General features: G+C 51.8%; 1 protein-coding gene across 6 annotated transcripts in view; it reads left to right on the top strand.

Annotated features, from left to right (window-relative positions):
• Window positions 1-13447, top strand: part of NOD2 (nucleotide binding oligomerization domain containing 2) — a 36443-nt gene that overhangs the window by 19436 nt on the left and 3560 nt on the right. For 4 of the 6 annotated variants that reach the window (XM_072827092.1, XM_072827097.1, XM_072827096.1 and 1 more), the window contains 6 exons: window positions 3423-3506; window positions 3724-3807; window positions 6101-6184; window positions 8034-8117; window positions 8874-8957; window positions 10494-10577. In XM_072827092.1, the coding sequence (XP_072683193.1) occupies window positions 3423-3506; window positions 3724-3807; window positions 6101-6184; window positions 8034-8117; window positions 8874-8957; window positions 10494-10577 (504 nt within the window). The remainder of the gene's footprint in view (window positions 1-3422; window positions 3507-3723; window positions 3808-6100; window positions 6185-8033; window positions 8118-8873; window positions 8958-10493; window positions 10578-13447) is intronic. The other 2 variants (XM_072827093.1, XM_072827094.1) reach the window with 2 other exon arrangements.

Here is a 13447-nt window from a genome sequence, read left to right as displayed (position 1 = left end):
AGGATGGTATAGCTTCTTGGGGTGGAGCAGCAAGGTTTCTTTTTCTCTTTGGAACAAACATATGCATATCTTTTTTTTTTAAGATTTTATTTATTTATTCATGAGAGACAGAGAGAGAGAGAGAGGCAGAGACGTAGGCGGAGGGAGAAGCAGGCTCCATGCAGGGAGCCCAATGCGGGACTCGATCCCAGCAACCCGGGATCATGACCTGAGCCAAAGGCAGATGCTCAACCACTGAGTCATCCAGACGCCCCAAACATATGCGTATCTATTAGAAACTGTGATGGCCTGTGTTATCCCTTTTGTAAGGCCCATGGCTGTAAGTTTATAGATATAATGTAATAATAACATGTAGCATATTTCATATAGTTAATGTGGATATTATAAATAATATATGTTATGAAAATATCCAGAGGAAATAGTTGACACATTTAAGTTGGGTGATTTGCAGAGAGTTCAGTAAAGGGACTGTTTACAGAGGCTTCGGCAGTAGTAAGGAAGAGCGAGAAGGGACAGTGCAGGGTCCTGGGGCCAGTGACTGTGGTGTGGGGGTGGGAAGAGGGCTATCACTCTCCTTAGGCCTAGAGGGGCAGAGCTGGGGGGCAGGTGTGGAGAAGGTTGCCTGATAGGAACTGAGACTGCAGAAGGCTGGGAGAGTGTGGGAATAAACCCTGGTCCTGCCTCCCCTTCCTGCTCTTGCCTTGACCACCCAACAGTGGGCCAGGGTGCAGGATGCCTTCTGCTGTAGTCCATGGGCATCACCCGCTCAGGACAGAGATCCAGGTAGAGAGGGGAAAGTGGATCTGGCCTGGCAAACAGAAGATGGCCTGCACCATACTCTATTTCCCCAGGAAGGACAAAACACCATATTTTCACTCAGGAAGCCTGAGACCTGTCTGTGAGACATTTTCCTGACATTAATATGAACATGGGTTTCTCTGAATAGTGGACCTGTTGTTCCCAAAGGGGTCCTCGAGCCCCAAGAGGTCAGGAACCACTGGCCTGGGTGATCCTTACAGACCAGTCCATCCCTAGAATGAATGGACCCCCTCTCCTCAGAAAAGCCCAGGTCACTCTCAGGATGTGGCTGAGGGTTGTTTGGGGGAGGGGCTCGAGGTCTGTCTCTATTTTCAGAGGATGGTCTGCTTCCTGTGCTTGGCCTATAGGTGCAAAGGAGCTTGTAGAAATGCAGATTCTAGGGCCTGTCCCCAGGGATCCTCAGTCCCTGGGTCTGGGGAAGTTTGTGGGAACCAGCTTGATTTTCCATGAGCGACAGAAGGCCTTGAGCTCTCTATACCGAAATTGCCAGCAGTGGGAGGGAGGGGAAATGACTCGTAGCTTGCTGCTTGGGCATTTCCTGTGTGTGTGTGTGTGTGTGTGTGTGTGTGTGTGTGTGTGTGTGAGAGAGAGAGAAAGAGAGAGAGACAGAGACAGAGACTGGCAAGGGGGGCTCTTCTGCCCTAGAGCCATACTGCCTCTCCCACTTGAAATGTTTCCATGCCAACAGAAACCCTCAGCCCCCAGGAAACCTGTCTACAAAGTGCCCCCATACAGGTTTCTTCAGGCCCTGGCTCTGACTCTAGGGTGTTCGCTTTCAGAATGTTTTGACTGTGACCCAGCGTGAGAGAGAAGGTACAAGCGGGCACACAGGCATCTAAAACTGAAACAGAAGCTTCACAGAATGACTTTGCTGCGTAAACCCTGATGCATGATGCCATCCACTGTTCTTTTTCCCTTCTAAAAAAAGCTGCTAGCACCTTCAGAGTCGGTTTCCTGACCCACCTACCGGTCGCTGACCTGCAGCCTGAAAATCACAGCTCTCGAAGCCCGTAGAAGGCCTTGGGGGAGAGGCATCAGATGTGCCGTGCTTCGGGGTGGGCTTTGGAGCCAGACCTCCCAGGCCAGATGCTTTAGGCGCTGTGCAACCTTGGTGCGGCCACTTCACTTCTCTGTGCCTCAATTTCCTCCCTTTAATAGACATCATAATAGTACCTATGTGATGGGCTTTTGTGAGGACTAAATATCTTTACTATTGAGAAGTCCCTAAGTCTAGTGTCCACACAGCAGGTGCTCCATGCATGTGAGCAGTCGTGATTCCAGGTAGCTTTTACCTTTGCCAGGTGCTCTCAGGGCTTTCTGTGCACTGGCTCTTTAAATCTTACTCTCCAGAGCCAGGTGGGGTTGGAAAGACCATCCCCTCCTTTCTACAGATGAAGGGAGCAGCAAATAGCTGGGAAGGGGCTGCTAAAGACCAGAATTTCCACTGAGGGACTCCAGAGCCCACGTTGTTAAGCTTTAAGTTAGGGTCTTCCTGATGTCCTGCAAATGAGGAATCCGGGGCACAGCTGGTAATATACACAGATCCCCGGGCCCCGCCCCACACATACAGAATTGCCAGCTCCAGGGCAGAGGCCTGAGAATCTGTATTTTTTAAAAATCTTTTAAAAAGGGGATCCCTGGGTGGCGCAGCGGTTTGGCGCCTGCCTTTGGCCCAGGGCGCGATCCTGGAGACTCCGGATCGAATCCCACATCGGGCTCCCGGTGCATGGAGCCTGCTTCTCCCTCTGCCTGTGTCTCTGCCTCTCTCTCTCTCTCTCTGTCTCTGTGACTATCATAAATAAATAAAAATTAAAAAAAAAATCTTTTAAAAAGATTTTTATTTACTTATTCATGAGAGACACACAGAGAGAGAGAGAGAGACAGGCAGAGGGAGAAGCAGGCTCCATGCAGGGAGCCCAACGTGGGACTCGATCCCGGGTCTCCAGGATCACGCCCTGGGCTGAAGGCAGCACTAAACCACTGAGCCACCCAGGCTGCCCGAGAATCTGTATTTTAGAGATGCTTTCTGAAGATCTTGTGATCAGGTGTGTCTGGGAGAAGAGTGCTGGGCAGGGTCTGCCTGTGGGAGTGACGTCACTGGGGTGAAGTGCTGGACAGCAGGACGTCATTGACCACAGCCCACATGCTGGTTTTCCAGAGTCTTGGCCACTCTTATCTAACTGGTCTACCATCAGGTACCCACCATCCCCACCCAAGGGGGCGGGCGTACTGGCTAGTTCCCAAAACACCATCCCACCTTGGAACCTTCTGTGAGGCTGCTATGGTGATCCACTCTGTGTTAAAAATTGGAAACAGTGCCTCAGAGTAGGTCAGTGACCCCCGAGGATGCCAGTGTTCTCTAGCAGGAGCTCTGGGCCCCTGCTGGCTGAGCTGTCCCCCACCTAGGGCATGACATCAGCACTCTGACCAGGGATGGGGGTGTCTCCTCTTTTTCTGAGGTGCCCAGTCCTTGAGGTGTTTTCCAAACACACAGATGCTGGCACTTAGGGCATGAGTGAAAGTCTCTTTGGGGGGGGCCTTGTTTATTTGATTTTTCTCCCATCAGCTCCACTTTCAGATTTATTTATTTTGTGTTTTTTCAGCTTGCGAGATAACAATATCTCAGACCGAGGCATCTGTAAGCTCATCGAGCATGCTCTGCACTGCGAGCAGCTGCAGAAGTTAGCGTAAGTCGGGCTGGGGCTGCAGACATTGGGCCTTGCGTCCCCCCAGCCACTCTCCAGGTCATGCCACTTGGGCAGCAGCTTTGAGCTGGGCTGGGGATGTTTGTAGGGTCGGAGGTACGGGCAGTTCCTGTGCTGAGGGACCCGGCTACCCTGGACTCGGGTGGTCACTGACTGCTGTGCTCTGTCTCCATGGCTCCTCTCTTTCGGAACTTTCCAGGCTGTTCAACAACAAATTGACCGATGGCTGTGCACACTCCATGGCGAGGCTCCTTGCATGCAAGCAGAACTTCCTGGCGTTGAGGTGAGCCCGGGGCTTTCCTTTTCCCTGGAAGCTGTCTTCTGCGCAGCTGAGGCAGCTTGGTCTGGTCTGGGCCCTGGCTTGGCCTCTACTGGACTCGCCATCTCCTGGCTGCATATGGGGCCGGCATCTCCCTGGAGCAGGGTTGTGCCAGTGCTCTGACATCCCAGCAGACTCTGGACTGGCTCTGCTGAGGGCTGCCTGCCCTTTGGGCTTTAGCCCCCAGGGTTGAAGAGGGTCTCCAGGACCTTTTTCTTCCCGGTGTCTAAGTGTCATAAGCTCTCTGGGGTTACTGAGCTCCCTGATGTACACTGAGCAGGTGCTATGGGTGTAGGCATGCAGCAGTCACCTGCCACCGCAGCAGTGGCAGCCAGTCCCCGAAAAGCTCTCAGATGGTCCTTTCACCGCTTGGTGGGTGCCAGCTTTGTACTCCAGTCTGCCCAGCCTGCGTTTCTGCTGCTCCTGGTCCTCCTGGCTCAACTGGAATCTCCTATCTGACACCATTACGGCACTTCTCCTGCTGGGCCCTGGCTTGGCCTGGCCTCTCTGTGTGTGTGTGTGTGTGTCTCTCTCTAACCCTGGGATCATCTTGTCTCCTGGATTTATGTGGCAGTGAGAGAAGGCAAAGCGAACACTTGCTTTCATCCATTCTTTCTACCTGCTGGGCTGGGTTTGGGGATAGGAGCTGCCGTTTTTGCATTGCTAACCACGTAGCACATCTCAGGCAGAGCTGCTGCAGCCAACCCCAGAGGTGCCACGCTGTACAAAGGACCCGCTTCTGCCACCACCACCTGCTCACTTCCCCCAGACTCAGAATCTTGAGAGCGGCTGTGCCCAGAGAGGACTGTGTGGTAGTGAGAAGGTGCCACACTCAGAACTTGAGGCCTGCGTTTTGGACGAGCATAGCAGGATCGTTGAGAGCATGGGGCTCTGGGGCCAGACCAATCGAGGTTTGGGTCCAAGGTCCCTGCGATTCATTTGCTGTGTGACCGTGGGTCAGCCCGGTGTCTGTGACTCTATTTCCCCTCCGCAAAATGCAGATAGTAATTACAGCGTCCTCATAGGTTGTTGTGATGATTAAATGAGTTAATAACCTGCATAGAAAGCTGGCACAATGGAGTCAGTGCTTTATGTTGGGAGCGCAGTGGCTAAAAGATGGTGGATAATCAAGCAAGTTCTCAGTATGTTTGTCCAACAGGAGTTCAGACCTCTGAAGAGGGATTAGATGCACAAGAAATTTGTTGGGGAAGATGGTTATGAGGGGCACTGGGGGAGGGCGCTGGGGGAGGCTGGGAGCGTCAGCGGGCTGCTGGGCAGGTTTCACCCTAAGTGAGGGGGAGAGGGAAGCAGGGATGGCTGGGAGGAAGCATCATGGCCTTCAGTACAGTTCTGAGAGCACGGATGGCGGCGAGTTCCAGACAAGTTGGCCCAGCAGCATCTTGAGTCTCCCTGTCGCTGGCTGGAGCCACCTGTGGGAAGCTGGCCTCCAGACAGAGGCGACCTTGTGTTTCCCAGCACGGCAGCAGGGGCCCTTGGTTACATGGCCTGTGTGGTCAGAGGTATGAGAGGCCGCCACATTCCTTCTCGAAGGGGACCTGCCCTACAACATTGTGAGTTAGAGTAGCTTCAAGGATCTGAAAGTTCTCTAAAGAGAGGAAATTTCGTGTTATCCATTCCAGGAAGCCTGGGGCTGTAAGAGTTCTGGGGAGCTCTCTGAAACTCTCTGAGGTATCTGGATGTGGTTGGAGCCTCCTGCTTCCAGCTCTGGCTCAGCAGGATCCCCTCCCCTCTCCCAGTGGTGGGCCTGCCCTCTTTTGGAACAGGAGAATGCTCCTCGCACCAGTGGGGGGCCCAGGAAAGCTTCAGCGGAGCTAAAGCCTAGCACTAGCTGGTGGCTGACACAGGAGGAAAAGGTGTGCGAGTGACTCACCCTCCATCCCCTGGGGAAACCACCTCCTGAGACACCTGCCTATTTGCCTCCTGCCTGTACCTGTCACGCGGCTTTGCAAAATAGATTTCCCCACTTCTTTCCCTTTGCAACCGGGAAATGAAGTAGCGGGAGCAGGAATCATTACTGAGGAGGTTCCCCCAAGCAGGACTAGAAGAGCACACACTGAGCCTGTTGGGCGGGCAGGAGGGAGAGAATAGGCTCCTGCATCCTACAGAGAGGTCCTCAAAGCTTTTCTCCGTGTTTCTGTGTCTGGGACACACTTTCCCACCATCACCAGCCCCGGGCTCTCTGGGCACTCACATCTCCCTGTGCCTCACTGACTTGGTCTTCTGCCTTCCCTTCCAGGCTGGGGAATAACCATATCACTGCCGCAGGAGCCCAGGCGCTGGCTGAGGGGCTCAGAGCCAACACCTCCTTGCAGTTCTTGGGGTAGGTTGGATTCTGGGGCAGAGAGACCCGCATGGGGAGGTTGGGGGAGGTAGAGGTGGGTGAAATGTTTCAGCTGGAAGTTCCCCAGAGTCAGGGGCAGAGAGTGGGTGGCCCTTGGCTGCTTCGTGATTGCCTTTCACTCAATAAACAGGAAGTTCAGGATGTGGGGGGTTGGGGGCAGTGCCCATGAGCTGGTAGAAGGAAGCCCTCCAATCCTTGCTGGTGCTAGGGCTGTGCTTCTCACCTTCGTGTGCACCTCGGAACTATTTGGGAGCTTCTGAAGAATGCCATTGCCTGGGCCCCACCCTGAGGTGTGGGGCTTAGGAATCAGGCATTTTAAGAAGTCCCCCCAGAGGATATGCAGCTGCAGCCGAGGACAAGAAGCCAGAGAGGAGATGCAGGTGGCCCCGGGAGGGGAGGGGGCTTCACCAGGTCTTTCAGAGCGCTTGTTGCTGCAGGACTGTGCCAGGCCTTTCAGGGAGGGCAGCGATTCAGACACAGGGTGGAGGGCAGTCCCACAGACCACAGGTCCCCAGAGAGTGTTGGAGTGGGGGTGGAGGGGCGTCCTCTGGTTGCTGGGCTGAGTGACCATCCCCACAGTGGCAGCTGCCTCTCCTGTCCCTTCTCACCTGGTGTGAAGTACGGTCCCTTTGATGAGAAATGGGAGTTTGAGAACCCAAGACTGTAGGAAGACAGACTAACCTTAAGACTCAACCCATTTCACTGGTAGGCAAGCTGCCCTCAAGCTCCGTGTGAACCAGAGTGGGACCATGTTGCTTGAAAGGTCAGCACCTTTTCCAGGCTGCATTATCAGCAGCATAGAGTCCAGCACCAGGGTGGCCCAGCCCCACTAAGCTTTCTCCTGCTCGATTCACAACTAGTATATGGGGGGTGTTCTCTTTCAACACATGTTTATTAAGGCACCTTTCTAGACCAGGCACTGTGCTAAAACCTCCAGTTACTATTGTCTGATCCAAACTGTTCTGAGTATTGTTTTTTTCCTTCTTGCCTAACAATATATCTTTCGTACCATAATGACTTCCTTTTTCAGAGACAAGCTGCTTAGTATTCCACTGGCTGGCTGGCGGTCATCTATTTGAAGGGCCTCATGTTGAGGCACACTTAGGGTTCAGGTTTTTTTGCTGTTACATGGTTTTTTGCTCTCTCCCTGGGGCACAGAGCCATGTTGGTACATAGCCAGAACCCCATAAACATTTACCTAATGAATGAAAGTGCAGTGAACCTCATACCTCGACCAGCTTTGCTCACTTGTACACATACAGGTCCAGGCGAACTTCTTATGTGTAAACCAGCCCAGCCACAAGGTATGAGCTGGGTGCCACCTTTGCAAAGGGAAACATCCATCCAAACTGCAAGTGGGTCTGAAGGGGAAAACCCTGGAAGTGAAGGAGTTTGATGCCATGAAGGAATAGGGGATATTAGGGAGGAGCAAGAGAGAATGCTGGCTTGTGGAAAAAGAGTGACACTTGTTTCAGGTGGTCCCCAAGGGTAGCAGTTCCCCAGGAAGCAGATCTGACCTAAAGGTCAGGAAAAATGTCACAACTGCGTGAATTGCCATTGAGAGTGAGTTCCCTGAGCCTGAGGTCATGTGCTAGGTGGGCCTCTACTGTTCTGTAAACCTGACTGAAAAATATGAGTGCAGTATGGCTGTTCTTCCAAAAACGGGGAGGCAGGTCCACTTTGCTGGGACCTAGGAGATCCACTGAGACCTTTCTGGAATTGGGTGGTCCTGCCCCTCTGGTCTGGGACACAGAGAGGAAGGGCACTGTTAACACATGTCTAGGACATATAGCAGTAACTTACTGACCCAATTTGTTGGCCTTTTTAGGTTCTGGGGCAACAAGGTGGGTGATGAGGGGGCCCAGGCCTTGGCTGAAGCCTTGGGTGATCACCAGAGCTTGAGGTGGCTCAGGTAAGCTTCTGGGTCTGTTTGGCCACAGGGAGCCAGCAGGAGGGAGGAGCCTGGGCCAGTTTGGGAAGTCCTTCATTTGCTTGAACTTTGTTTTTACCCTGCTGTGTTAGGCAGTGGGGTGAAAGAAAGAGAGCCTTAGCTTTGGAGTCAGGACATTTGAGTCTTTCTGGGTTACTTTGGAGTGTCTCTTCTTCCTCTCAAGGATCTTGATTCCCAAGGGTGCCTAGGTGGCTCAGTCAGTGAAGCATCTGACTCTTGATTTCAACTCAGGTCATGATCTCAGGGTCCTGGGATCCAGCACCACATCAGGTTCCATGCACAGGGAGGAGTCTGCTTGAGATTCTCTCTCTCTCTCTCTCTCCCTTTTCCTCTACCCTCCCCTTTCTTTCCCCTCCTTCCCTCTCAACTCTCACTAAAAAAAAAAAAAAAAAAAAAAAAAAAAAACCAAAAAAATTCATTAAAAAGGTCTTGATTCCTATCTATAAATTGAAGATTTGTGGCTGGATCAGATATATTTTATCTCCAGGACCAACAGCAATCCATGAATAGTGGCTGCCCAGGGCATCATGCCAAGAAGGAGTTGAAGGCTGCTTCTGGGCTGAATGAAAAAGAGCACTGTGGTCAATTAGTAATGTCTGAAATGACACCCACTGTGTAGTTGGGCTCTAGGTGTTGTGCCTTTTGCCTTCCTTGGGTTAGCTTATCTCTGAGGACCCTCTGTGCCTTGACATGTTTTTGTTCCTTGATTCCATTCAGTCTGGTGGGAAACGACATTGGCAGTGTCGGGGCTCGAGCCTTAGCATTAATGTTGGAAAAGAACGTGGCACTGGAAGAACTCTGGTGAGTTGGGGGGATTCACAGCTCTTTCTTTATTCGCGGGCCTCATCTGTGGAAGCAGATAAAACAGGAGTGGATAATTGAGTGGTTGGCCTTTGAGTTTGTCTTTCTGTGTCCCAAGTGGCATGAAGCCTATCGAGCCTGGCGTGAAGGTCCTAATTCTTTTTGGGTAATTGTATTTGTGGGTTTGTATACTGCCTCCATACCGCATGATGGTTGAGAGCAGAGAGTCTGGAATCAAGCTGGCTGAGCTTCAAGGCCTGCTGTGATCTCTGGCAAGTCATATAATACTCTGTGAATCCTGGGTTTCTTACCCATAAAATGAGGGATGACTGCTTCCAACTGTAAAGCATACGTTACTCTATCAGAATGTTTTATTTCTAAGTCGAGTGCCCAAGAACACCAGAGAGTAGAGTGAGGGTCACCTTGGAAGGTGGAGTGGGGTTTGGAGGAACTGTAAAGGGGAACCATAAATTGTGCTTACGTTGTTGACCTGAAACTGATTCTCAGTTTCCCGTCCTTTAGATGCCTCTAGTCTGGTCTCCGTATGACATGTTCTGGGCAGTCCCTGATTCTATCAGGGAGATAAAATGTTGACTTCTCCATGAAGCAGGGGGGTGTTGAAACCCCTGATCATTGTCACAAAATGGATATTGTGGTGGCCTTGGCTGTCAGCAGGGCCCCCTGGCTCTGCCAATGTCCCATTGATTATGTCCTGCTTGGGCTTTACCACTTGGAAATTCTAGTTAGAGACACGTCTCCCCCGTGGGTCTATTGGTTATAAATACATTAGGCTGCAGATGATGGCGGGGGAACCTCCCATGTCCCGTGGCTCAAACCAGTAAAGGAGTTATTTCTTCCCGTTCAGCCGGTCTGCAGGCAGGCCGCGTGGGGTGGTGTAATGGCTCCATGAGGCCAGCAGGGGTCTGATACTGTCTCTGTCCCTTCACATGTCTGTGGCTTCACTGTCCTGGTTGGGTGCCTCCTGGTCCCAGATGGCCGCTATACCTGCAGTACTTCTGTGTCCCCACATTCAGTCTGTATATCCAGGAAGGGCAGGAGGTACAGGCCAGCGAGGCCTCTCTCTTTTAAAGAGCATTTCCAGGGCCCCCATCCGCCAATTTCCCCTTATGGGTTCACAGCTGAGTGGATGTTACTGGCCAACCCCGGCCAGAGTGGAGAGTGAGAAATGCAACTTTATTCCCCCCGCCCAAGCCCATGGTTGCCCAAATGGAATGAGACTTCCAATAGTAAGAAAGGGAACATGGATATTCAGTCCCTGGGACATGAGGAAACTTCTCATGTAGAGGAGGCCTGGGGTGAATTCTCTCCCAAAGACACCCCTGGAATTAAAAAATCTCACACCCTACTCTTCCAGTTCTCACTTTATCTGTAACTGTAGATTTTCATTTCAGATTTTCAGATGTTGGATTTTTCTAACTGGGGGTGCAAGCAGGTACATTCTTAGAATAATAAATGTTACCTCTTCCATAATAAATGTTACCACATCAACTGGATTTTCTCTCTTGTTCTTGCCAGCCTGGAGGAGAACCATCTCCAGGATGAAGGTGTGTGTTCTCTGGCCAAAGGACTTGAGAGGAATTCAAGTTTGAAAGTTCTGAAGTAAGGAGCCTATAAGCAGGAACCAGGATGATAATGATGTGCCCGGTGGGGGTGGGGCAGGGAGGGGCGAGGGGGTATATGTGGGCAGCTTCCTGCCTGGCTAACTCCCATAGGGTGACTTGGCAGTAGTGTCAGGGTTTCCTCCCAAGCACAGACGGAGATTCCAGGGCAAGCTGTTTACTCAGGAGGTGGTCCCAGCACACAGTGGTGAGAGGTCAGTGAAATGATGTAGGGGAGGACAGGGACCCAGTATCAGGTGTGGGGACAGTAACAGGTGTGTCATCAAGCATTATCACCCGGGGTATCACCCAGGGCAGCTGGGGCTCAGACCTGCTGGGAGGCTCCAGGAGCCTCTACCCAACTGGAGAGCGAGGCAGCAGGGGTATTTATCCACTAACTGCCTGTCCTCACTGGTGTGCCTGTGGGGATATGAATTTTCCAGCACTTCCAGTTTGCCCTGCACACAGCTGAGCACGCTCCTGGGGTCTGTAGCAGAGAGCAGAGGTTTTCCCAATGAGCAGCCCTCAGAGGTAGATGGGGAACCTGAGCACATGTGTGGGGGGTTGCTGATGGCATCTACTAATGGGGCTTCTGGGACATGTCCGCCCCCTTTCCAGGGGGCCATCTCTGGCTCCAGCAGACCTCTTCTGCCAATCATCTTTAGTTTCTCTCGTGTTATGCAGGCAGGCGTGCTTGCATTTATTCATGTGTGCATTCATTCATTTCTTTGTTGTGCATCCATGCGTGCATTCATCCATTTATGTATTGATGCAAGAAATATTTCTGGAGCACTCACTATGCCAGGCATTGTTGGATGACCCGAGGATAGAGTGGTGGAAAGAACAAAACAGGCCTCAGCCCCCTAGCTCTTAGATCTTAGGGGAGAGGCAGATAATGAACAAGTAAGCAGATATACAAGATTATTTATAATAAAGGCTCCAAAGAGAATTCAAGAGGGAGAGGTGTCAGGGAGTGTCTGGAGGGGCAGGGTTGCAGCTGCCTGGGCAAAAAAGCTGGCATTGGAATTGAAACCTGAATAACAAGAAAAGTTACTGTTCTCGTAATGTTGAGGTCTCAGGACCGCGCACTCCAGGTGGACCGAACTGCAAGTGCAAAAGCCCTGAGACAGAAGCAAGCTTGGTGGTTTTGGGAACAGTGGGCAGGGCCTGCGTGGTTAGACTGTAGGTAGGGAAGGGTAGAGGGAGAAAGGGGCAGGGTAAGGAGGCCACATAGGCCTCAGAGCCATGGGAAGGATTTGGGGCTTTTTTCTAGGGGCATTGAGATGCCTCTGGAAGATTTTAATCAGGGCAGTAACATGATCTGATTTATATCATAAAAAGATCATGCTTGCAGCTTTGTGCAGAACAGATGCGAGAGGGGTAAGATGGAAGTGGGGAGACCAGTCAGGAGCTCCTGCTGTCTTCCAGGCAGGAGATGAAGGAGACTTGGATCAGGCTGGTGGCAGTGGAGAAGGCTGGTGAAGGCGGGCAGGTGCTGGCTGGAGATTCTGGGGAGGGTCCAGGAGCCGGAGGGCTGGATAGTGGCAGTGTTGGGTGGAAGTTGTGGTGACCACTGCTGGCGGGCTCAGTGGGCTCAGTGGGCAGGTTCCCAGGCCACAGGGTCAGGGAGGGATAGCAGATGTGAGGAGGAGCCCAGCTAGTGATCATCATGGGCTTCTGTCCGGGCTCCCCAAGGCTGGCGCCACACCTGCCGGGGTGCCAGAGGTCTCACTTGAGAGGGACGTCAGGGCATCATCAGATGGTTCCTTGTGCTACAGGAAGGGTGGCATCTGCCCTGACAAATGTGGCCCCGGGGAAAACGCTTGCCTTCAGAGGCAGGCAGACAGCTGCCTCTAGGAGAGTGTCTGCTTTGCTGCCAGCCCGCCATCCACTCTGGCAACACTTGTTTGTGTTGCTTTGCAGGGGCGAGGAAGTTGCCAAATGTTTGGGGAAAACACTTCCACTCGTCATTTGGGTGAAATGGGGCTGGGAGGCCTGGGTGATGCCTGGATTGTCTAAGCTGGGATGCCAGGCTTTGCACACCGAGGCCTTTGGCAGTACCTGGTTTAGTATTAACCGAGTGTGGACGTGGCACATTTGTCCTCCCTCGCTGTTGCAGACTTACCCCAGTTGACCCGGCTGCCAGGTAATAGCAGCAGGTGCTGTCCCACGCTGCCTAGCCTCGAGTCTTATAATTAAGCACTCCTGAACTCTAGCATCCCTCACTGTTTCCCCATGAAAGCCAAGCTTGTTGGGGTGCTTGGGTGGCTCAATCAGTTAAGCATCTGCCTTTAGCTCAGGTCATGATCCCAGGGTCCTGGGATGGAGTCTCAAGTTGGGCTCCCTGCTCAGTGGGGAGTCTGCTTGTCCCTCGCCTTTCCCCTGCTTGTACTCTTTCTCTCTCAAATAAATGAATAAGATTTTTTTAAACCAAGCATCATATATATATATATATATATATGAATTCATATATATATATATATATATATATCCCCCTACATCTTTCTTTTTCTAGGCAGAGTGACTGCCAAACATTGCTTAAACGTGTGGGCTCTGAGGGATTGGGTTTGGACCCCAGCTCCACAATTACCCACCATTTCTCCTTGGATTTGTGCTCAAATAACCTGGAGTGTAAACAGGGGTAAAAAGGACCCTGCTTTTAGGGTTGCAAGCACCACTGAAATGATAGAGGTATCAAGCTGGCACGTAGTTGGATTTCAGCTAATATTGGCTGTTGTTATTATTAGTACTAGCTTAGGGTCAGCTTCCTGGATGTTCCTGAAATCATGGAGGGCAGACATGTACGTAGTGGAGCTGTCTCAAGAGCCAGGCTATGAGCTAAAGGACAGCATGGGGTGATGGCTCTTCCCC

This window comes from Canis lupus, chromosome 5 (assembly GCF_048164855.1).
Source record: "Canis lupus baileyi chromosome 5, mCanLup2.hap1, whole genome shotgun sequence".
Taxonomy (NCBI): Eukaryota; Metazoa; Chordata; class Mammalia; order Carnivora; family Canidae; genus Canis; species Canis lupus.
This window is presented reverse-complemented; position numbering and strand designations above follow the sequence as displayed.